General features: G+C 43.3%; 1 protein-coding gene across 2 annotated transcripts in view; it reads left to right on the forward strand.

The window, feature by feature from the left end:
• LOC128348875 (allantoinase, mitochondrial-like) overlaps positions 1 to 26,636 on the forward strand; it is an 84,087-nt gene that overhangs the window by 41,027 nt on the left and 16,424 nt on the right. Inside the window, exons 2-5 of one of the 2 annotated variants that reach the window (XM_053304590.1) lie at positions 2,211 to 2,330; positions 6,303 to 6,460; positions 15,800 to 15,951; positions 24,924 to 25,038. In XM_053304590.1, the coding sequence (XP_053160565.1) occupies positions 2,300 to 2,330; positions 6,303 to 6,460; positions 15,800 to 15,951; positions 24,924 to 25,038 (456 nt within the window). In that variant the 5' untranslated portion in view covers positions 2,211 to 2,299. Of the gene's footprint in view, positions 1 to 2,121; positions 2,331 to 6,302; positions 6,461 to 15,799; positions 15,952 to 24,923; positions 25,039 to 26,636 lie in introns of those variants that run through there. The other variant, XM_053304591.1, reaches the window with a different exon arrangement.

The raw sequence follows: 26,636 nt of genomic DNA on the forward strand, positions 1-26,636 counted from the left end.
ATAATAACAGCAGTGCTGCAACCCTGCCAAGAAAGCATTAGAGAAAGGCAATGCAATGGAGTGGAGGTGCTCCAGCAGGGCTCAAGGCAAACAGGAAATGCTTCAGCTGGGTCCAGTCAAGTGCAGGACTATCTTCCCCCTTAGATAAGGAGGCGATGATTTAGAGCAGGCAAGATGCTCTTTGTATGAACCTGAGCAACAGCAGTACAAATGGAAGTCTTTGAAGGCTGCTGTACTGCTGTGACCCTCATTCTAAGTGTCAAGTTCTATGTAAAAAGAATGGCCAGGAAAGATCTATTTTGCTAATATCTGCTATGTAAGTGGAGACAGATTTAGTTTAAACCTAAGAACCACTGTTGCAAAATGCTCAGGACTGATTCATATATGCACATACATCATTGGGCAGTTTATCATTGCACAGTGATTTGCAACAGAATGCTTGAACTGCCACTATGGAAAAGTTACAAGTTTGAGACAATATGAGGTGATCTGGGATGTAGATACCAGTCAAAAGGAGACTCAATGTGTTCTTTTCATCCCACAATAGTGAGCTTGGCTTCTTGCTCCTTTCACAATGTTTTTGATGGATCTACGCAGCAGGGAAATGCTTGACTAACAAGCAGAAGGTTGCCGGTTTGAATCCCCACTGGTACTATATTGGACAGCAGCAATCATCTCACACTGTGTGGGCAGAGGCAATGGGAAACCCCTCCTGTATCCTACCAAAGAAAACCGCAGGGCTCTGTGGGCGCCAGGAGTCGAAATCGACTTGACGGCACATTTTACCTTTACCTTACTACTACTCAGCAAATTAAACACTGATTGAGTTGTCTGTGTGCCCCTCCCTACATGCTTTAGGTAGCCTATCCACTTTTTTAAAAATAAGCATCACTTGCAATTTAATCCAAATTAACATTTGTTTGATAACTACTCTCTCTGTAGATATAAACCCTCAATGAATCAGTGTGGTTTACATCCAGCTGCTTCACTAAACATGCAGAGCTGATTTTCCTGGTGTTTGATCCTGGGGAGAAGACTCGTACCAGTAAAATGTGATGAGTGCACTTCCACTTCCACTGGTCAAAAGAGATACAGTATAATTTGGCTGCAGCCTTGAAAGTCATTTGTGATCTGTGATTGCTATTTCACAAATGCAAGTGTGCAGCCATCAAATCATGCAGATAATAGTACTGTATTTACTTGAATCTAAGATGAGTTTCCCCCCAAGTTATTTGATGTTAGAATTGGGGGGTTGGGTGTAACTTTAAATTCAGGGTCCTCCTTCTTTGGGGTAAATAGTATAACCTACATTTAAAGCAAAATTTTTCAGGTGGTTGTCTTAAACTCAGGGTAATCTTCTATTTGGGTAAATACTGGCGATTTATTAGTTCAGGCTCTAGTGCAGCTGTCATTAGTAACATTGCACAAGAACTTTAGTCTCTTTAGGAAAATTTGACTTATGCAGGATAATTGGTGCAGTGTCAGTTAAGGGACAGAACTGCTAAGGTTTCCTTCCATGGGATCTGAACAGCTTTCAGAGTTAATTGGGATTTCCTGCATAGGCACAGCACAACATCCAGTATGTTGAAGGCAAGTGGGCACCGCTGGATTCTTTGCCTATTAAGATGCCCCTGTAGCTGCTGCAAAGCAAGTCTCTGTTAGTACTACTGCATATAAAATAGCTTTTTGAGCACCAAGTTGCGACACCACTGCAATATTGGGCAGCCACAGCCACTGGCTGTGGCTGCCCAATAGCTTATAAGTTAAGCTATTGGGCAGCCACAGCCAGTCCTCAAAAATCCAGAGCAAAATTTCCTTGTATGAGGACAGTATATGTAGCAACATATAGTTGTGCTATGGAGCTGCTGTTGCTTATCTGTATTTCTTGGGAGAGGTAGATGGATTTCTTTCACATCGCTATCTTATGAAATGTTGATGAGATGACAATGATATTTTAGGTGTGGATATAATAAATAGTTCAAAAAATCCTACACGCACTTGCCATTTGCGAAAGAAAATAGGTAGCTTTCTATTTGCAAATGGTCAAACCATTAATAAGTAACTCCACCAACACTAACTTCCAAGGTCTCAGTGTGAAATATGAGAAACCTGTGTGCTTTGTTCAATGTGTGCTCCACCTCTTGCTGAGATCAGAACTGCAGCGATCTGCCATGCAGTGGAGAAATCTAATTTTCTTGTAATACTTCAAGCAAAGGTACACCAGAAAGCAAGAGGAAACTGAACTGGAACCAAGCGTCACCAGTATTTTAAGGGCTTTTATCCTTGCCATCAACTTAACATGTCCAGGAAAAGCAGTGCCACACTGGCAGGTGAGTGAGAAGCTGCTGGGTAGAGGGAACAAAGCATAATCTGGTAAAAGATTGAGTTTGAATTATGGAAAGCAGCAGCATTGCGCCAATAAACTAACGATCATTCTGAGAGATATTGATGCATTCTTGTCACAGAATATGTCCTGGATCAGCAAGGCTCCTCTGCTGTGTTCAGATTGCTATCATTTCAGATAGTAGCATCAGTATCCATAAGGCAAACTGAGACAATTCCTCAACAATTTAAAAGCAGATTTGGAGAAAGAGGAAAGAAATGAAAGATTATGCGTTACAGAGATGCCAGACTATTAAGGTGAAGCAAGAACATCTTCACTCTTTTTTACTGTCTTTGTAGCATGAGCTGTTTCAATGGATTTGCCAATATATCTGTCTACTTATCTTCTAAACTCAGTTTTGTTTTGATTTCTCTCTCTCTCTCTCTCTCTCTCTCTCGTTCATGAGTAGCTACTCCATTGATATGTCTTCCCCAGCGACATTCAATCTTTGTCCTTGGTTCCTTGATTAACTTCTCACTCTAGCCATAATCAGTGCTGTGCTAGCTTATAGTGGGCTGTATCCCATGTTGATGTGAGATCCTAGTTGTTTATAGGAACCCAAATCCAGGCATGATCACTTTGACACTACCAATCATCTGTGTGGGGGAAACAGATTGGCTAGAATTTCTCACCCCAAACCGATGTTTGGGACTATAAAAGATGACAGCTCCAACCTACTGCTTGGCTCTGTCTACCTGAACTCAGCACAATAGAATAGAATTCCTTATTTACGACCCAAGGTCAACATAACATGACATAAACAAAACATCTCATAACATAGAAAAATACAATTGGAAGAAGGAAATATGTAAATATGTGCATAAGTATCCACAGATAATAATCAATTTTATATATATATATATATATATATATATATATATATATATATATATATATATATAATTAATCAAGAAAAGCTCGCTGCTGTAACAATACTGCAATAAAACAAAATTTGGCCACCTTAAAGGTGACATCTAAAATTCTATCTGCAAGAAGATAAGAAACATAAAAGTCTCCTAAACAGCCTGGGAAGGGTGTCAGAAGAGGAGTTAATAAGGAGCATATTAAATCTCTATATAATGGACAGCGCAACAGAACATGTTGGATGGATTCGACTTCCCCCATATCACATGGGCATAATCTATCCTCCCTGGGGATCCCCAGAAACCTCCCCGAGAGCACCGCTGAAAGTAGCATGTCATGTCTTGCCCTAAAAAAGGCCCTCTGGTAGCACGTCATGCTCAGAGCATTCAAATAGGCAGCAGGCCCCCAGCTAGAACTGCTCAAACCCAACCTCCTTTTAGTACAATCAGGGATTTGGGAGAGTTCTTGTTGAATTTCAGAGTCTAAGAGTCTTTGCTTCAGGATCTGCCTAGCCTGGTCATAACTTAACAAGACCAGGTAGTCCATAGACAGACCCAAGGACACAATTTTGTCCTGAATAGCCCGGGCCCAAGTGGGCTGGAATACATCAGCCAAGATAAGAGAGATCCATCCTCGAGGAAAAAAATCTGACTTTAAGCTAATAGGTCAAAATAGACAACCAGGCCCAGACTTCGATCTTCAGAACGCCCAACTCAAGCCTTAACAATACATTAACAATACAGGTAACAATAAGAGTACCTAGAGGCGCATCTAGGTACTCTTAGAGCCCTAAGGAAGTCATTTTGAACCACATCCATAGACTTGTATGAAGGAAAAGGACCAAGTTGCACCCCATATAATAGCTGGCTCTGAAATTTGGCCGCAAATAATTTCAAGGCGGCCGGAATGATCTTGCCTCCTTAGAAGAGAAAAATCTCCGGATAGCCAGAGAACTTCTCTGTGCCGTAAGAATAACTTGATCTATATGCACCTTCCATGAGCCCCTTGCTTGCAGGGTCACACCTAAATAGCTATATGTATAGACCTGTTCTAACTGTTGATCCTTAATCGACCATCTTAACTGCCTAGGTCTCCTTGCAAAAATCATTACTTTGGAGTTCGAGTAATTGATCAAAAGATAATTTGCTCTACAGTAGAGGGCCAATCTTTTCAAGGCTCACCTCAGGCCCTAGCTAAAAATCCTAGCTAAAATAGCAGCAGCATCTGCACAAAGAAGAAGAGGAATACAAACATCTGCTGCAGATGGCTAATGTAGGCTGGAATCGGTTAGACAAGGGGCCAAGTCATTGAGATATAAATTAAAAGCGAGGGGGCAAGGATACATCCCTGTCTCACTCCTTTATAGGTAGATATAGGTTGTGAAAGCTCCCCTTTAGGATAGCAATAGCAATAGCACTTACATTTATATACCGCTTTATAGCCGGAGCTCTCTAAGCGGTTTACAATGATTTTAGCATATTGCCCCCAACATTCTGGGTACTCATTTTACCGACCTCGGAAGGATGGAAGGCTGAGTCAACCTTGAGCCCCTGGTCAGGACTGAACTTGTAATCTTCTGGTTACAGGGCGGCAGTTTTACCAATGCGCCACCAGGGGCTCAAGATGACATCTAACCCTGATATTCGAGCCTGCATGAAGCTGTTGCATTAAGAAAAGAAGCTGCTTATCAATGTTCGTTTGAGCTAGCTTCTCCTAGAGCAGTCCTCTAGATATAGAATCGAACGCCGATTTAAAATCGATGAAAGCCACATACAGAGCCGACCCAGGCTTATCTCCATATTTTCCAATCAGATGTCGGAGGATAAAGACCTGATCAGTAGTAGATCGTCCAGTTCTAAACCCGGCCTGCTCATCCCCCAAAACACTCTCATCCTCCATCCAGGCATGAAGTTTGGCTAAAAGGTACCTAGCATACAGCTTGCTGACTACACTTAGCAGTGAGACAGGCCTATAATTCGAGGGGAGATTTCTTTTCCCTTTCTTATAAATTGGCACTATAACAGCCATACTCCACTCTTTCGGAATTTGACCAGTGGAGTCTATATGGGTGAAAAGCCTGGCCAGCACAGGGGCCCACCATTCAGTGTCCAATTGAATAGCCTCATGGTTAATACATTGAATCCTGGGGCCTTACCAGTTTTCATTTCACCTATTAATTTTTCTGCCTCCAATACTGTATCTGGTGGCCATCCCGGAACAGAGCTGAAATCCAACTTCCCAGAAGCTGAAGGGAACTCCCCAAGATTATAAAGATCACTAAAATGAGTCACCCAATCATTCATAGATACTGCACAGCTGGCTTTAAGGGGATGAGTGTGCCACTGTGCATTCACTAAGTGCCAAAACTTAGAGTCATTGGCACCTCTAGCTGCCTCAAAGAGGTCCTTCCACAGGGATCTTAAGGCCAGTGCTTTCTTTTCCTTTAGAAGGCACAATATGGGCAACTATACACACAAGCCTGGATGCAGAGATCCATTCACAATAAACGCATATGAGGTACTATAGGTTGTGCTATTTCTGATCCAGAAGAGGATACATACCTAGAAGCCTGCTTCAACCTGCAAACTGCTTAGTAAACTGAGGCAAAACAGCACATCTGAGGCAAAACTGCACATCTGGTGCAATGCTTTTATCCCAATTTTTTTGTTTTGCTATATTAATTTCAATCAAACATTTAGCCTTCCCAGTATTCTATGATGATTGGTTCAATTGTTGAACAGATATTTCACTTTACCAATCGGCTTTCCATTTCCTTCTAATTACTGTCAAAGGAGGATCTATCTGATCCAAAAGCTTATGATAACGAAAAACAGAATGTTTATTAATCTGCCCAAGGTTCTTCATATTTTGACAATGGAATGAACCATAGATAAACGGTTCAGACTTCTCCCAAACTGTCTGATTGATTTATGTTTAAACTAGAAGGAAAATCAATACAGATGGTATCTCACCCTGCGTGTGTGACACAATAATGAAGTTGGAGGAGATGTATAAGCCTTAATTGAATTCTCCTTTTTTACTGATTTCAATTAAGGGCCAACGAAAGTGGAAGCTGGTTCAGAGATTGTGGCTGTGAGAAGCAACAGAGTGGTACTGGAAAATACCATCGGTCCAGCGGAGATTGTCATCTCTAATGGCAAAATAGTTGATGTTCTGCCAAAGAGAAACTGGGCCCGACCCAGTGGAGAAAAGGTAAGAACCAAGTTAGAAACTTATTAAAGGATAGTGGGCAGTGTAAGTACGGTCAGAGGACATGAAGTGCATAGGACACAGGGTGCAATTTGCAGGTCATGTGTAATGATGTAGCCTTATTTATGTCAACAACATTATACCAGTCAAACTGATCGATGGAAAAAAAACAAAAACATTACAACAAAATATCTCACAACGTTTTTGCTAATATAAAGTGTTCAGATGTTGATGTTGACATGAACACAGTCAATATGTTGTGAACATATTCCATTTCCAATATATCATTAAAAATGACAACAGTGTCAAACAACTGACAGCACTGACATTTTAAAATATTTTACATAGTGCCATAGAACATAAGAACAGCCCTGCTGGATCAGGCCCAAGGCCCATCTAGTCCAGCATCCTTTTTCACACAGTGGCCCACCAGATGCCGCTGGAAGCCTACATGCAGGAGTTGAGGGCATGCCCTCCCTCCTGCTTTACTCCCCAGCAACTGGTACTCAGAAGCATCCTGCCTTTGAAGCTGGAGGTGGCTATAGCCCTCCGTCTAGTAGCCATTGATAGACCTCTCCTCCATGAAGTTAACTTTGTCCCAATGTGCACCACTTTACACTTGCCAACACTGAACCGCATTTGCCATTTTGTCGCCCACTCACCCAGTTTGGAGAGATCCTTTTGGAGCGCCTCACAATCCGTTTTGGATTTAACTACCCGAAAGAGTGTTGTATCATCTGCAAATTTGGCCGCCTCGCTGTTTACCCCTAGATACAGAAGATAATCAAAAACTTACATTGTTGATGGTTCTTGAAATTCTGAGCCAGTTCCAGGTCACACAGTCCTTTCCTTGAATACAATTCTCAACTAATAGCAACTGCTCTACAAGTGTCATTATGGAGGATCTCTTACAATTATCACATAACTCCACTCTTCCTTCTCAGTACAGCTACCACTGGTACAAGAAGGTGTAACTAAAATGACATATGTGTTGATGAAAGAGAAAGCAAAAGATATTCCAGAACAAAGTATTTGGAAAGCTGAATGAGGCAGCTTGCAGGAGGGAACTATCACAATGCCAAACATTATATCCCTGGGGACTAATTCTCCACTCGGTTACACAAGTTTTACACTGCTGTGATTCCATTGACTTCACTGTAATTGAGTGGAGAACTGAGAGGCCCCACAGCCATAATGTCAGTGAGAAGCACTGAACCAGATTCATAGCTAATGCGTTGGGTATTGGCCAGGATGAGTTGCTCTATTTTTACCCATTTCCCCTTGTGGGTTGAACTTTCAGTTGGCTGGCCAGTGACCCTTTATCAGTGTCTGCTACTGATCACGGTGCAATCCATATTCTTGGCTAATCATTGATACCACACATACAACTTATTCTGTTTGCAAGTTGTCCATGAGCAGCCCATGAGTTTCTCTCATTGCCTAGTTCATAGAACAAATTCTGGTAGAAAAGCTACTGTTCCTCTGTCCTACAAAAACAGTATATTCATATGAGTCATCAGCGAGAGCAGTAGGCAGTACACTGCCAATTTTAAAACATGAGCACATAGTGCTGAAATATCACTGAAATACTGGACTAACATTGCTCAGATGTTAGGAAAATGTCCTGGTTCCAAGCTAGCATTATTTTAAAGAGAAAGCTAATTAAGTTAATATATTAAGCTAATTAAGTTCATATATTGTATGTTTGCCGGGGTGGGGTGACGTGTCCTGCCAGAGGTGTATCTAGGGAAAATAGCGCCTAGGGCAAGCACTGAAATTGTGCCCCCTGTCCAAACATTTGACACCCGTCTTTCAGATAACTTTACCATAATATCAGCTGAAAAATACAAGTCAAGCTTGTTAATCTTTTAATAGTTCAAAAACTATTTAGCAGTGGACGTAGTCAGACCAAAAAAATGCTGGAAAACTACAAATTTCAGTATGCTGGGGCTCATGAAATACCCAAATACTATGTGGAGGTGTATTTGGAAAACTAAACAGAAGTGCCTGTCTAATTGTCTACTATGCACTGTAGCATCACTATTACATAAGTTTTAAAAATAAATTGCGAATTGGACTTTTCCCAGAGACTCTGAAAATAATTAAAGGATATGCAGAGTAAACTGTGTCACTGCTTGGAATATATTCTAGTATTTCAGAAAGACAGTTAAAATGAGAGAAAGAGAGCAAGAAACTCCCAGTGGGCCTTACTACTAAGGATTTCACACTGATTCAAAGACAAACTCACCATTAATAGCCATATTATTAAGACATCACATTTAACTCACTTATCACAAGAAGCAAAGTAAGAGCAAATGAATACAATATTAGCTCATAAGCTTCAGCTCAGAATTCACAAGCCCTGATTCTCTGTACATAGTGCCAAACTGAATATGTGTACAGTGACTTATTATATTAAATTAATTTTTTTTATCTGTAGCCCCTTCGGGGGGGTTTCCTAAAGGCCATGGGGGGCTCTGCAAAGGTTCCTCCCCCCCACCCCCGCTGGCATCTAGGGCCTCACAGGGACCATTTGAGCATATGTGGTGGCCATTTTAAAAGAATTTAATTTTTTAAAATGGTGCCCCCCTTCAAGTGGTGCCCAGGGCACGTGCCCTGCCTGCCCCACCCTAGATACACCCCTGTGTGTTGGCACCACTACCAGCAGAATCCGGCAATCGTCTGGGCAGCTGATCCAGCCGCCCAGCAACAAGAAGAGGATCGTCTGCAGGGGAGGTAAGCTCTTTGTGGCTTCCTCTCCTTGCCCCTTTGAGCCCTTCTCATGGATCGTGAGAAAGGGCTCTTTGACTCAATAGAGTATTTTTCAAAGATGTGTTTGGACAAAATATCTGCTTATATATTTTACAGAAATCTCATTTCTGGTCTCTCAACTGTAAGATAGTCGGCGAGTTGCTGAAGTGAGGCTGGCTGGCATTGCTCACAACATTATGTGCATGTTGCAATGTAACATTCATGCAGTTGCAGAAGAGCACAGCTGCACTAAAGACACGAATTGCACAAACATGGTTGCACAATTGACAACCAATAGAAATTGTTCATGCGGTCCTTGCATTTAATGCTGCAGCATTCCTGTACAACTGCCTGACTGTTATGTTGTAACACACATGTAACTTTGTGCAGGATGTCAGCCAACATATGTGATACTTCTAGTATTTTATAATGGTCATATTGCTTTCTTATCAATATTTTTCTTCTATACATAGTACATCAGGAATGTAGGAAACTGCCTTATCCCAAGTCAGAATATTGGTTCATCTAGCTCAGTACTTTCTCTGCACTGACTGGCAGCGGGTCTCCAAGGTTTCAGGCAGGAATCCTTCCCAGCCCTACCTGGAGATGCCAAGGATTGAACCTGGGACCTTCTGCATGCAAGCAGATGCTCTACCACTAACCTCCAGCCACATCCCCTAAGGCAGAGCTTTTCAGACATCCCCTAAGGCAAGCTTTTCAGACTTGGATCCCCAGATGTTGTTGGACTACCACTCCCATCATCCCCAACCAAAAGGCTGGAGGTGATAAGAATTGTAGTGAACAACACCAGGGGACCCAGGTTTGAGAAGCCCTGCCCTAAGGGGATTATCTTAAAGCAGACAATGTTCACATGTAGTTATTTTATTTATTTTATTATTTTATTTATTTCTTGTTAAATTTATATACTGCCTTTCATTAAAACAATCCCAAGGCGGTTTACACAAAAATTAAAAACAAGACTATAAAAATGACACAATTAAAATATTAAGCTAAAATATAAAACAAATCTGACTAAAAAGATTTAAAATACAAGCATAAAAACTATACAAAATACAAAGAAGCAGCAGTAGAGACAATCGTATAAAAGCCTGGGTAAAAAGCCAAGATTTAACACGCATTCTAAAAACTGTGATGGAGACTGAGGAATGAATAGCCACCGAGAGAGCATTCCAGAGTTACCTATCCAAATGCAAACCAAGGCCAACCCTGCTTAGCAAAGGGGACAATTCATGCTTGCTACCGCAAGACCAGCTCTCCACATCTAAAATGTTCAGATACATTATTTCAGTAATCATAACAACAACCATACAAGGTAGGGATAATAAATTATAACAATATTAAAAAGATACATGCCATTTCTTAGTGTTGTGCTTCCTCAGGGAAACTAGGAACCAGTTAAGAACACACATTTCCTCTGGCTTAAGAAGAGAGAGGTCCAATGGTACGACCACAGCACATGAGAAGAGGAAGGGGACATGCCAAAAGCTTGCCCATCAAGACATCCTCCCAATGTGCCCCTTGATGGTATGTGGGGGTTGTTCATCCACACAGACCCTAGACACTCCAAATACGAGCAGATCATCTCGTATCCACTAGGAAGGAGTCAACCATGTACTGCTACCCAGTAGACTGCATGGCTGGGAGGTGCTGATTTCTAACATCAGAGGCAGGGAGGAGGAGAGTCAAGATGAAGCTTTCCTACCTGAATTCAGTGGTGGTACAATGGTGTTATGCCACCTAATGGTGCAGCGGGGAAATGGCTTGACTACCAAGCCAGAGGTTGCCGGTTTGAATCCCCGCTGGTATGTTTCCCAGACTATATTTCCCAGACTATATTTGCAAAACATAGTTTCCCAGACTATGGGAAACACCTATATTGGGCAGCAGCGATATAGGAAGATGCTGAAAGGCATCATCTCATACTGTATGGGAGAAGGCAATGGTAAACCCCTCCTGTATTCTACCAAAGAAAAACCACAGGGCTCTGTGGGCGCCAGGAGTCAACACTGACTTGATGGCACACTTTTACAATGGTAGTACATGCACTCCAAATATTTTTTAAGTAAATACTTGAAGTGCATGTTTAGGGGGTAACATGATAAACAGCCCCCATACATGATCAAGGGATGCTCCAGGGGGGTGTTGGGATGTCTGTGGAAGATGTCTTAACAGGCACACTCTCAGCATGTCCCTCCTTCTTCACATGTAATCCTGCTGGCATCATTTGAACTGGCCCAGAGACGTTTCAGACTGAGGTAGCTCCGGGGAACCTTTACTGAAATAAAACTTAGAATAGAAAGCACTGAGTCTGCTTGATACTCTGGTCAATTCCATGGTCTTAAAACAGCACGATGATAAGACTGTTTTAGATTTGTGGTGTAGTATATTCCCATTCCTACCTGGAGATGTCAGGGATTGAAAGCACACAAGTACCCAGCACCTTGGCCCCATTCCATTTTGTGTGTGTGGGAGGGGTATTCCTCCTTTAAAAATCCAGTCATGGATCTCCCACCACACCTAGTTGACCTTCAGAGCCATCAAAGTCTATAAGCCACAATGAGGCAAGCTTCTCATAACCGTTCAAAGGATCCTTTTCTGCTCTTCTAATCATATGCTGAGTCTTTGGTGAGAAATCCTTACATCATGATCAGTTTGACAACAGTGATACGTCTTAGGCAGAACAAGTGTATGTGTATTTGTGTTTAACTAAAAATTATCTGAATGGGGTGGTATTGTTTTAAATTTTTCTTTTAAATTGTATCTACAAAATAAATAGAAATTGGCTGAGAGCCCTAAGAAACTCAGTTTTGTGCTTGTCATTAATTTACATGCACAAAGCTGTAAATGTTGCTGTCCCCTATGTTCCCTGCAAAAGAAATACCTTCAATTAGTTGAAGAATTATTTATTTATATGTTGCCTATATTTGCAAAACAAGTCCCTGAGGGCTGAGCAACCCTCAGGTATATATTTCTGGAAGTGAAAAGGGCCTTTGGAAGGAGAGGAGAGATGCTAAAATTACTCTCCCCACCCCCTGTGCACATGATCTACTGCTCAGCAACACGCTGACTGAGTGAAAATCACTTCCCCATCTCCCATCCCATGTACAGGGCTTCGAAACAGCTTTCACCAAAGCAACTTCTAGGTCAGTGATATTCGCTGTTTTTCAAGTGGAGGGCACTTTGACAAAAAGAGCCAATTCCCAACTGTGCTGACATCTGCACAGTACTATGCTTTTCTCAGTTCAGGGAGGGCCCTTTAAGAGAGACGTAGCCCTCTCTTAAGAGCTCTAGGAGGAAAACACCGGAAAGGGCTACACTTCCCAGCATTCTGTGTACACCTTCCAAAATGTGCAGGGGCTCAAGAGAGCTCCCTTTCTCTTAAAGGACCCTGACCCCCAGTGCTGGGCAAAGCGCAGCACTGCATGTTAGGAAGGATCATCTCCGTGTGGTGTCAGGGGGACTATGCAGAGTATTCCGCTTTGGATGAAGCTTTGCACAGACCAATATGCAATTAGAAGGGGGCACACTTAGGGTTGGTACAGGGCCTGGGCCTCCACTGGCCTTGGGGCTTTACAATAAAGAATACTGCCGAAGGTTTTCTCTGAGGGTGGGATCTTTCTCCTGTCCTTATGCAAATATATGAGCTGTTAAAAATAACTGTACATTACAGGCCTAAAACAGAAGCACAAGATCAGGGTTGTTATTAAGATAACCTGCGACAATCCCATGTACATCATCTTGAAACAAATGTTATAATAGTCAAAATTGTCTCACCGCATAATGATTGTGCATTATTGGATGCTTCCCCATGGAGGAAAACATCCTGCAGATACAAAACATGTGCATCAGGGAGAAGATTACATGAACTCCTGAAATCTACTTTTCTGTACACAAGGAAATTCTGTATGGAGGAGCAATTAATCATGCAATGCAGTTCAGGGACAACTTTATCACCTCATCTGATGTTTGTGTGAACTAGGTCTTATGTACTAACTGTTGGAAGTTAAAGGACTTTGTGCTGTCTCTTTGTATCAGACAGTGGAGGACAGACTAGTAAGTCAGAGGGCTAGAGAGTCAAGACATTGGTCATCCCTTCTCCACTGCTCTGACACTATCCCTTTGGATATGTAGATTGCTAATCTCAGGGATTCAACTTCCTTCCTCTCTCTCTTCCTACCTACCCTACTACCTTGCAACATGGCAAGCCTCTCTCCCTGCACCATATGTGCAGAGAAGATGCAGAATCCATCTGCATCCAGCTAGATAGATAGATTAGAGATCCTAACTCCTCACTTTCCTATCTAGAATGGAGTTCCTTAATAAAAGCCTTTTATATTGATTTGAAACTATGAATTGGCTCCAAGTTACTTTGCTCTCAGTATACACACATGCCTAACTAAACTACCGCTGTGTTGTGCCTCTGTGCACTCTGCTATAATGAGAAAGGGATTCTTCACCACAGAGAATTTCCAACACTAACTAGGCTAATTGAGTTCACTAAAAGCAAGAATAACCGGGGGTGGGGAGGCTGTGATAGTGAAAATATACTAGGAAAACATCAAATAGACAAACATTTCAGAGAAAAATATGAATACCTTTAAAAATTCCCTAAAACAGCAAAACAAGTAAATAAATACTAGATTTAGTCAATTCAATAGTTATTCCTTCTTCCAAGCAAACTTTGGAAATTACAGTTCCGTGAGAAGGATTGAAGGGTAGAGACAGGAGAAATTTCTAATTACGAATACACAGCATCTCACCAAACTCCAATTCCCAGAATTCCTTGGGCCAAGCCACTACAGTCAAAGAGCTAAAACAAATAAAATGTGTAGTGCAAATATGCTCTTTGTTGTTTCTGCCTTCATCCCTTTGATTTAAGACTTACAAACATGTGAAATTGACTCTGAGGCCTCTTTTACCAGTTAATGAAATGTGAATTTTGAGAGCATCCTAGGGAAATGCACAATGACTGGAGTATCTTCAGTCTCCAGTGGAGATGAAAGAACAGGCAAGCAAATTAATCAGGAATAATATCAGAAGCAGCTCAGCCTCTGATAGTCAATGGATTTCCAGGAGGTTGCTATGTCTGAATTAATCTATTCATTCAAAGGATCTTTCGTTAAAAACATTGGCCAACATCCGAAATGCACACGCAGCAAATGTGCAGCACGTGCTATGAGGGAAGAGCAATTTTCATCCAACTCCCCTTCCTCCTGAAGCTGACTATGATTCCTGAATATGTTCCTGAGGGATGCATCGCCCCAGGGAGATATTTTCAGGAGTCACAGTCAACTACAGTGGGAAGAGGAGATCAACAAAAATCACTGCTCTCCACATGTGGAGCATCACTGCATGCATGCTTCATTAGTCTAGATGTTGGCCATCAAGTATCCACTCCTTCCTTCTCCGGACATGCCCGCTTTGCAATAGCAAGCTGCAGGAGCACCCTTTGGACTAGGGATGTGCCCAAAACATGGTTCAAGCACTTTTAAGGAAATTAGAAAGGGAACTTTAAGAAAAGTCCACTGCCCCTTCCTGCTGGGATGGCGCATGTCCCCAAAAGCCCTGCATGCCATCAGCATGCACATTTGCTGACCTCACAAATGGCGCCCACACATGTGCGGCCATGTGTTTGCTGATGGCATGCGGGGCTTTTGGGGACACATGCTGCCCCAGCAGGAAACTGAAAGGGGCAGCAGAGAACAGGTAAACACCTACTCTCCATTTTCTTAAACATATCATGACACCTTCACACTGGTTCATATAAAATGAATGCAAATCCTCCTAAACAGAATTTGCAAATTAACAATACATTTCCCCTTTCTGGTAAAGTTTCTTTCTTAATGGCGCTGGAAACTGAACTATTCCTAGTCCTCTAGCCTCATTCTTTTCCTAGAGATTTCCAGGAACATCTCAGCTTATTTAAAAAATTGGTTCATGCACAATGAATGCAAATGATGCTTGTGGATGTTTCACAACACTTTGGTGGTGGTGTTTGTAGCATGAAACTGAAGCAATAGTTCTTAAATTATTTGGAGGATGATTGTGCTCTCACAGCGTATGCTTCTAAGGGTCAGCAATGACACCTCTGCCTGCCATAAAGGGTTTTAGGACACTCTTTCTGGTATGTTGCAATAAATACGGCAGTCTTTTACTGAATGGATTGTCTAAGCTGGAGTAGCCAAGAAGACTAGCATTGCTAACTGTGAATGATCAAATAAATTACAAAGCATGTTTAGACATGGGACTACTTGTAAATCATGATCTAACACAGAATTCATGAGTGTAAGGGCCCTTTTCTCTGTGTGGGATTATAACGGTGTGTTTCCTAGTTTCTGTCTTTCAACAAAAAATGCTGCACCATCGTTCTTTTAAGCTTTCTACTAAGGCAGCCCTAAAAAGCTAAATTCTAAATTGAGTTTTGAATTAAGATAAATAATTTTAATAAGTGCCTGGACAGGACAGAAGCATTTTATGTGCCATACCCAATCTATATCCATTCTTATACTGACAACAACCTAAGAACGTTCTGCAGTGCTCTGTCAGTCTAATGCTCTCTTCTGCCTACAGATGCTAGACGTTGGAGACCTAGTGGTCATGCCGGGGATCATAGACCCTCATGTGCACATATGTGAGCCCAGACATCCAACTTGGGAAGGATTTACATCTGTGACTAAGGCCGCAGCTGCAGGAGGCATCACCACCATTGTTGATATGCCATTGTACGGTACCAGAGGTTTGGAGGGACGAAATTGAGACATTCCAGCTCCCCCCCCCCCGCCAATTTCATTTCAGAATCTATAAGAAGGTTCTCTTGGTCAATTTGCTTCTATTGCATTCTCAACTGAATGCTGCTCATAAATGATACTGCAGGGGTTCCTCCAAACCACATTATTCTTCCTTTTCTTCATGCAGGCCAAATCAGGAGCACAATGGGGGAAAGTGCGGAAATTGCTTCTGCAATTTGCTGCCTTGGGGCTGTGTTGGAGATTCCTCTAGAGTCTGCAAGACCCCTGCAGCATATCCTTATGAAGGCAGTCGGCTGCGCATCATGTCAGCTACCCTCCCACAGCCTGAGGCAACTTTACAGAAAAACACAGGAGATCTAATCACAAATCACTTTTATTGCACGGTTGCACCTCCTACAGCTATTTGGGCAATGGCTCCCAACCCAAGCCCTTCATTATGACCAGTTTGTTTTTATTTGTGTAGTTATTATTTTAATAATAATAATAATAATAATAATAATAATAATTATTATTATTATTATTATTATTATTATTATTATTTAATTGATATAGCAATATACCATCTTTTTACATGGTGCTTTAAGACAGATGAGAGGACAGGCCCCTTTCCCAAGAAACTCACAATCTAGAAACAGACACTAGGGAGAAAACAAAGAAAGGGGTGGGGTGTGAGGCCAGGGTAAGCCAGGGAAAGAATGTGTGATTATTTTATGTTTGCGTATTTACTTAGACTTATTTGCAGTCGAGTACATCCTTCTACCATCTTTGCTGCTTTCTGTGCTACTACATGAAGCTTGCCTTTGCCCCGATATGTGTCTGGCTCCATCTTACAGATTTCTAGCATCTGGAGCATAAGAGTTATCTGGGTGGGAGGTCACTTTGATTTCTGGCAGCAGCAGCTTCTGCTGTGCATTTCCCTAAAATAGTCCTACAGTGCCAGCTACTGGTCATATGCAGATGCTATAGATGATGATACTTCCCAGTAACTATTTACATGTTTAATTTCCATACCTACATCCATGGGTTTTCCTTCTGAGGCCTCACCTCCTATATACATGTATCTGGAGCTGCCCACTGGGAGCACATCACATCCATTTTGAAAGAGCTGCACTGGCTACCAGTTTGTTTGCTGGTCCAATTCAAGGTTCTGGTTTTGTCCTTTAAAGCCTTTAACAGTTTGAGCCTGGGGTACCTAAGGGACCTGAGGGACCGCCTGCTCCCAAAGGTTGCTGCCCGCTTCACGAGGTCATCTGAGGGGGCTCTGCTCTGGGTGCCAACAAAGAGGGAGGCTCAGTTGTCGTGCATGCAGGACAGGGCCTTCTCTGTTGCTGCCCCCAGACTCTGGAAAACTCTCCTGGTGGTTATTTGCTCCTCGATCTCCATCACAGCTTTTAGAAAGCATGTTAAATCGTAACTATTTACCCAGGCTTTTTTTTTAATTGTCTGTGCTGCTGCTCTTTGCACTCTGTATTACTTTTATGCTTGTGTTTTAAATTTTTAATCAGATTTGTTTTATATTTTTAGCCTAATATTTTAATGGTGTCTTTTTTTACAATCTTGTTGTTACATTTTGCTGTAAACTGCCTTGGGATTGTTTTAATGAAAGGTGGCATATAAATTTAATGAACAAGCACAAGCGTGCACGCACGCATGTGCACAGGCACCACCAAAATGCACGCACACATGTGTGCACCACTAAAATGCACGCATGGATGCATGTGCACACGCACCACCAAAATGCACGCATGAACGTGCGAATACACAGCACCAACATGCAAGAACATGCGCACATGCACCACCAAAATGCACAGATGCAAGAACACGTGTGCGCACAGGCACCATGAAAATGCATGCGCATGCACACAGGCACCACCAAAATGCACGCATGCACGAGTGCAAACGCACAAAAAATGCACACGTGCACACACACCACCAAAATGCATGTGCGCGCACATGCAGCACAACACCAAAATGCACGCACATAATGCACACATGCGCACACGTGCACAGACACCACCAAAATGCACGCACAGATGCACGCACACATATCACCAACATGCACTCACGCACACAGAGGCGTAACTATAGGGGGGCAGGGGGGGCACGTGCCCCGGGTGCCATCTTTTCTGGTCACGTGGGGGGCGCCGCCATGACCAATTTTTTTTTAATTTTTTGTTAATACAAATGTTTCCTGCTCAGTGCAGCAGTGCTGCAGCAGTCAAGGAAGCGCGTCGGTGCCCCCTTCCCCACGAGCGGTCCCTTCCACGCTGCCTGCGCCCCCCCCCCATTGCTTTGCTGGCACCTGGTGGCCAGTCAGTGGCCTGGCTTGGCGGCGGCGGCGGGCGCTTGTGAGGAAAAACCTAAGTATAATGTAGTATGTTGGGGGGGAGCGGTGGGGGGGCACCATTTCAGTGCTTGCCCCGGGCGCCGTTTTCCCTAGTTACGCCTCTGCACGCACACACGTGTGCACGCACACGCAGCACCAAAATGTGCATGGGCACACACACGCACCACCAAAATGTACGCACACACATGAGTGCACACGCACCACCACATGTGTACACGTGTGTGCATGTACTTTGATATAGTGTGTATATTTTGATACTGTGTTTGTGTGCACGTATGCGTGTGTGCATGTGTATTTTGGTGGTGTGTGCGTGTGTGCGTGTGTATTTCAATGGTGTGTGCACATGTGCATGTGTGTGTGTTTATTTTCATGGTGTGTATGTGTGTGGTGATGTGTGTGCGTGTATGTGTGTATTTTGGTGGTGTGTGTGTGAGGGCCCGTGTGTGCATGTTCATGTGTATTTTAGTGGTGTGTTTGTGTGTTTTGGTGGTGTTTATATGACTGTGTGTGTATTTCGGTGGTGTGTGCGTGTGTGCGTGTGTATTTTAGTGGGGTGCGCGTGTGCGCGTGTAATTTGGTGGTGCGTGTGCATATCTGCATGTGTATTTTGGTGGTGTGTGCGCGCATGTGAGTGTATATTTTGGTGATGTGTGGATGCATGTGCGTGTGTATTTTGGTGGTGTGTATGCATGTGCGTATTTTGGTGGTGTGTGTTTGCAAGTGTGTGTGCGTGAATTTTGGTGGTTTGTGTGCACGTGCGTGCACGTGTCTTTGGGTGGTGTGTTGTGTGTGTACGCATGAGCGAGTCTGCGTATGTATTGTATTGGGGTGTGTGCATGTGCATGTGTATTTTGATGGTGTGTATGCGTGCGTGCATTTGTATTTTGGTGGTGTGTATGCGCGTGTGTGTGTATTTTGGTGGTGTATGCGTATGTGCGTGTGTATTTTGTTGGGATGTGTGTGTGTGCGTGTGTGTATTTTGGTGGTGTGTGTTTGCACGTGTGCGCGCGTGTGTGCATGAATTTTGGTGGTTTGTGTGCATGTGCGTGCGTGTATCTTTTGGTGGTGAGTGAGCACATTCTTGTTCACATGTGCGCATGTGCGTGTGGAGTGCAGTGGAGTGTGTGTGTGCCTGTGTGTGCGTGTATTTTGGTGGTGCATGTGCCCATGTGCTTATGCGTGTGTATGTTGGTGGAGCAAGTATTTTGGTGGTACATGTTCCCGTGTGCGTGTGTATTTTGGTGGTTTGTGTGTGCGCGTGTGCATGTTTGCGCGTGTATTTTGGGGGGGGTGCACCCGTGTGCACATGTGCACGTGTGCATTTTGGTGCTGCGTGTGCCCGTGTGCATGTGTATGTTGGTGGAGCATGTATTTTGGTGGTACATGTTCCCATGTGCGCTTGTGCGTGTGTATTTTGGTGGTGTGTGTGTTTGTGTATTTTGATGGTGTGTGTGTATTTTGATGGTTTGTGTGTATTTTGGTCGTGTGTGTGTGTATTTTGTTGGGTGTCTGTGTATTTTAGTGGTCTCTGTGTGTATTTTGGTTGTGTGTGTGTGTGTGTGTGTTTTGGTGGTTGTGTGTTTTTGTGTGTATTTTGGTGGTGTGTGTGTGTCTATTTTGGTCTTGTGTGTGTCTATTTTGGTCTTGCGTGTTTATGTGTATCTTGGTGGTTTGTGTGTATTTTGGTGGTTTGTGTGTATTTTGGTGGTGTGTGTGTATTTTGGTGGTGTGTGTGTATTCTGGTGGTGTGTGTATATGTTGTTGGTGTCTGTGTGTATTTTGGTGGTCTGTGTGTGATTTGGTGGTTGTGTGTTTTTGTGTGTATTTCAGTGGTGTGTATTTTGGTGGTCTGTGTGTGTATTTTGGTGGTGTTTGTATGTGTGTGTTTTGGTGGTTGTGTGTTTTTGTGTGTATTTCGGTGGTGTGTGCACGTGTGTGTGTTTATTTTCATGTTGTGTGTGTGTGATTTGGTGGTGTGTGTGCATGTGTTTTGGTGGGGTGTGTGAGGGCCCGTGTGCTCGTGTTCATGTGTCTTTTAGTGGTGTGTGTGTGTGTGTGTGTATTTTGGTGGTGTTTATGTGTCTGTGTGTGCAGGTTTGCGTGTGTATTTTGGTGGGGTTGCGTGTGCATGTTTAATTTGTTGGGGTGTGTGCATGCATGTGTGCGTGTGTGTTTATTTTGGTGGTGTGTATGTGCATGTGTATTTTGGTGGTCTGTGTGTATTTTGGTGATTTGTCTGTATTTTGGCGGTGTGTGTATGTTGTTGGTGTATGTGTGTATTTTGGTGGTCTGTGTGTGTGTTTTGGTGGTGTTTGTGTGTGTGTGTGTGTTGGTGGTTGTGTGTTTTTGTGTGTATTTTGGTGGTGTGTATTTTGGTGGGGTGGGTGTGTCTATTTTGGTCTTGTGTGTGTCTTTTTTTGGTGAGGTGTGTATATGTGTATCTTGGTGGTGGTGTGTGTGTACGTGCATGTGCGAGTGTATATTTTGGTTGTGTGTGTGTTTATGAGTGTATTCAATGGGGTGTGTGTATTTTGGTGGTGTTTGTGTACGTGTGTGCATGTATGTTTTTTGGTGGTGTGTGTGCATGTGTGCGTGTGTAATTTGGTGGTGTCTGTGCACGTGTGCATGCATATTTTGGTGGTGTATGTGTACACGCGTGTGCGCTTGTGTGTATTTTAGTGATTTATTTGCACGCACGCATGTGTGCATGTGAATTTTGGTGGTGAGTGTGCACACATGTGCCTGTCTGCATGTGTGTGTGTGTATTTTGGTGGGGTGTGTTTGCGCGTGTGTGCGTGTGTATTTTTGTGATTTGTGTGTGTGTATGTGCATGTGTATTTTAGTGGGGTGTGTGTGTATTTTGGTGGTGTTTATGTGTCTGTGTGTCTGTATGTGTATTTCGGTGGTGTGTGCACGTGTGCATGTGTGTGTGTTTATTTTTGTGGGGTGTGTGTATTTTGGTGGTGTTTTGTGCTTGTGTGTTCACGTGTGTGTATTTTGGTGGGGTGTGTGATATTTTGGTGGAGTGTGTGTGTTTTGGTGGTGTGTGTGTGTATTTTGGTGGTGTATGTGTGCATGTGTTATTTTGCTGGGAGTGTATGTGTGCACGTGTGCATGTGTATTTTGGTGGTGTGTATATGTGTATGTGCATGTGTGAGTGTGTATTTTGGTGGTGTGTGTGTGCTGGTGTACGTGTGTGTATCTTGGTGGTGTGCGTGCATATGAATTTTCATGGTGTGTGTCTGTGCATGTGCATTTGTGCATGTGTGTTTTTTGTGCTGTGCAAGTGCGTGTGTGTGTATTTTGGTGGTGTGCATGTGTATTCTGGTCATGTGTGTGTCCGTGTGTGTATATTGGTGTATTTTGGTGGTGTGTGTGTGTGCTTGTGTGCGTGTGTATTTTGGTGGTTTCTTTGTGTGTACACATGTACACCACCAAAATACACACACATACACACACTCACAAACGCAAACACACACCACCAAAATACACACAAGCACAAGTGCAAACACACACCACCAAAATACACACACACTACAAAAATACACATACATACCAAAATATACACACACACACCACCAAAACACACAAACACAAACACAATAACACAAAAATACATAAACATCACCAAAATACACACCCTCACACACACACACACACACACAACACCAAAAAAACACGCACACATCTGTCCCCCAACCACACGGACATGCGCATACGCGCCCCCACACACCCCATCAAAATACACATGCAGACTCACACACACAACACCAAAATACACACTCACATACGCACACGTGAACATGCACACACATACACATACCACCCAAATACACACGCAAACACGCAAACACAATACCAAAATACACACGCGCGTAAACACCACCAAAATACACATGCACATGCTCACAGGCACACCCCACCAAAATACACACAGACACACACACACCACCAATATACATGCGCGTGCGCACACACCACCAAAATGCACTTGTGCACAGACATACCACGAAAATACACACACACACATGCACACACACACACACACCAAAATACACATGCACACGAACCCATACAAACAGCAAAATACGCACACACATGCACAAAACCCAGCAATATACACACACATGCACATGCACATGCACCAAAATGCACACACGTGCACACACACCACACCAAAATGCATGCACACGTGCACACACACACAAAACCAAACTACACATGCACACATACACACCACCAAAAAACACACACACGCACAAATGCGCACACAAACCACCAAAATACACACACACAGTGTGTATTTGGTGGTGTGTGTGCATGCGTGTGTATTTTGATGGTGTTTGTGCATGTGTGTATTTTGGGGGTGTTTGTGTGTGTGTATTTTGGTGAGGGGTGTGTGTGTGTGTATTTTGGTGGTGTGTTTGTGTGTATTTTTGAGGTGTGTGTATGTATTTTGGTGGTGTGAGTGTGTTTTGGTGAGATGTGTTTGCGAGCATGTGTGTATCTTGGTGGAGTGTGTGCGTGTATGTATTTTGGTGGTGGGTGTGCGTGTGTGAGAGAGTGCGAGTGTATTTTGGTGGGGTGTGCCTGTGTGTGTGTATTTTGGTGGGGTGTGCACGTGCTTATTTTGGTAGTGTGTGTGCACATTTTGGTTGTGTGTTCGCACATGGGCACGTGTGTGCGTGTATTTTTGTGACGCATGCGCATGTATGTGTGTATTTTGGTGGTGTGTTTGGGCGTGTGTGAGTGTGCATGTGTATTTTGGTGGTGTGTGTGCGAGTGTGTGAATTTTCATGTTTTGTGTGTGTGTGAGAGTGCATGTATGCATGTGTACTGTGGTGATGTATGTGCATGTGTGCATGTATATTTTGGTGGTATTTGTGCACGTGTGTACATATTTGTGTGTTTTGGTGGTGTACGTGTCCATGTGTGTGTTTTGGTGGGGTGGGTGTGTGCATGTGTGTATTTTGGTGGTGTGTGTGCGCATGTATGCATGATTATTTTGGTGGTGTGTGTTTGTGTGTGCATGCATTATGGTGGTGTGTGTGCGTGTATTTTGGTGGTTTCTGTTTGTGTGCCCACGCGTGGCACACAAACACACCACCAAAATACACGCATATACAACCAAAATATACACACACAAACAACCAAAAACACAAACACCATCAAAATACATGCACATATGCACACACACACGCACACACCACCAAAATAAACATGCACACACACGTGCACACACATACACCACCAATACACACACAATCACACAGAGGCACAAACCACCAAAATACACACAGGCACACACCACCAAAATACACCACCAAAAAACACCACCACACACACCACCAAAATACACACGCACACAAACACACCACCAAAATACATGTGCACACGCGCTCACACACAGCACCAAAATACACACACATGCACACACACCACCAACATACACATGCACACGCACGCACATGCACACACACACCACTAAAATACAAAAACCCACAAACAACCAAACACACAAATACCACCAAAATACACACACACACGCATGCGCACACCCCCACCAAAATAAACACGCACACACCACTAAAATAAACATGAACACACACGTGCACACACATACACCACCAATACACACACAATCACACAGAGGCACAAACCACCAAAATACACACAGGCACACACCACCAAAATACACCACCAAAAAACACCACCACACACAGCACCAAAATACACACGCACACGCGCACGCACACCACCAATATACACACGCACACGTGTGCACACACCACGAAAATACACACGCACATGCACCACGAGCACACGTGCACACAGGCACACCACCAAATACAGACACACATTAACTCACACAAACACATCACCAAAACACACACTTGCACACACGCACCCCCACAAGACCAAAATACACACGCGTGCACACATGCACACACCCGCACATGAACAACCCACACATGGGCACACACTGCACAAACACACAGCACCAAAATACACATGCGTACATGCACACGTCCACACACTCACCACCAAAATACACATGAACACAGGCACATGCACACACACTACCAAAATACACACGCGCGCACGCACCACCAAAATACACACACACCACCAAATATACACCCATACATGCAAACTCTCTCTTGCGCACACACACAGCACCAAAATACACACACACACACTAGCTTGCGTGCACACACAGCACCAAAATGCACATGCACATGTGCGCGCGCACAGCCCCAAAATACACACACATGCACACACCAAGATACACACACACACGTGTGCAACTTACACACACACCACCAGTATACACACACACACCACCAAAATACACACACAGACCACCAAAATAACACACAGACAAGCACATGCAATATCAGATCGCATTCCAATATGAGTTCAGAACGGGAAAAGTCATTTAATATGTTGACTGAAAGTTCAGTCAACGTATTAAATGTTCAAAAATTATTGTAGATGGTGCTTCAAGACTGACAGCTGCATTGAACTAGAAATAAGCCTGGGCACAATTTACTTGATTTCTAAATACATCTTCCTCTCTTGTCTTTCTCCTTTGCAGGTACTCGTGTCCTCCAACCACAACTTTGTCTGGCCTTGACACCAAGCTGCAGTCTGCCAAAGGGCAGTGCTATATTGATGTTGCCTTTTGGGGGGGCATCATTCCTGGAAATCAGGTGTGTATCCAGCAGTGCAACTACATCAGCTTCCCCATGTCCCATGTGCTTTGGAGGGAGAATTGAAGAGGCTAGGGAAAGAGAGAGAACTTCAGAAATAAAAGAATCCCTTCAAAACAACCTATTCAATTTGAGAAGCTGCAGACGGATCCCATCCTATTGTTGTGGTTATCCTGTGCTATGAAAGGGCTTTAGAAGTAGTGCTCAGTTTCTAAAATTAGAGAAGCTAGAGCCTAAGGCATACTGAAAAGCAAATTCTTTGACATGGAAGCACTGCCTTGTAGTTCCAGATATGTTACATATGGGTAAATTGCAATTAATCAGTGGTGCAGGATGGAAAACCTTTCCCCTTTGATGTAACAGTATAATAAATGTTGGTTGGGGGAAAATTGCTGTTCTTTCATTCCAACTCTGATTTCTGCCTTTTGGGGACATACAGTGTGATATCTAGATAGATAGATAGATAGATAGATAGATAGATAGATAGGAACATAGGGAATTGCCTGTTTTCTTGGCCTTCCAGGGTATTAAATGATTGACTAACTGTTCTAGATTGTTTTAAATTGTTGCCCTGATTTCCAGGGTTTTTAGCTGTTTAATTGGTTTTAATAGTTTGGGTTTTTTTGTTAACTTGTTTTAATTGTTTTTATCGTGCTGTAAACTGCCCTGAGCCATTTTGGAAGGGCGGTATACAAATCTATAAATAAATAAATAATAATAAATATACCGAGTCAGACCATTGGTCCACCTAGCTCAGTATTGTCTACACTAGATCTAGATCTATTATTTCTGACTCTTTGGGACATACAATATAATCAATCAATCAATCAATCAATCTTTATTATGAGACCAGCACAGGGGCGGAGCCACCATTGGGCGAACGGGTTTAAAGAACCCGGGCCACCACCATGCCCCCCACATCGGATGTCAGACACGAGGGGTGTTATTTCGGACCCAGATGAGGTCACGCAGCCCCATTTGGAACCGAAATCGGCCCGTGCTGTTTTGGCAGTGTGGCTGGCGTGACTCTCTCTGCTTTAAAAGTCCTGATCTCACTGCCAATGCAGCAGAGCTCATCAATCTCTTTCCCAAACATGGATGCACGGCCCTGTTTAGGAAAGGAATTGGCCCTTGCTGCATTGGCAACGCGGCCAGAACGGCTCTCCCTACCTTTAAGCCTGGCCCCCTGCCTCTTACATCAGATGCGGGGGTGGGGCCAGGGGGCTGTGGGAGCAGCCGCACACAGTCTGCCGCCAGCCTCCCTACACTGCTGGACCAGCAGAATATCATACAATATCCATATCCATATATACAAAGACATATACATATACAATGTTCCATGTCTTTCAATTGGGGGGGGGCAGGGTTTTTTCACCCGCTCCTGCTCAGAAGATGCTTGGAGTATTTTGCTTTGTCAAATATTGCATGGAGCCACTCTCAATCAACAGATAAGATAAGAGAGGCAGACACTCCAGCCTAGCAGCTTTTAAACAGAGGATGCAAATCCATCCTTGTGATAACCGAAATCTTGCATTTGTTTCATCTATACTGTGCAAAGATGCATTAGTTTAATAATATGAGAATGTCATATCTACAAC

This window comes from Hemicordylus capensis, chromosome 3 (assembly GCF_027244095.1).
Source record: "Hemicordylus capensis ecotype Gifberg chromosome 3, rHemCap1.1.pri, whole genome shotgun sequence".
In the NCBI taxonomy this organism is placed as follows: Eukaryota; Metazoa; Chordata; class Lepidosauria; order Squamata; family Cordylidae; genus Hemicordylus; species Hemicordylus capensis.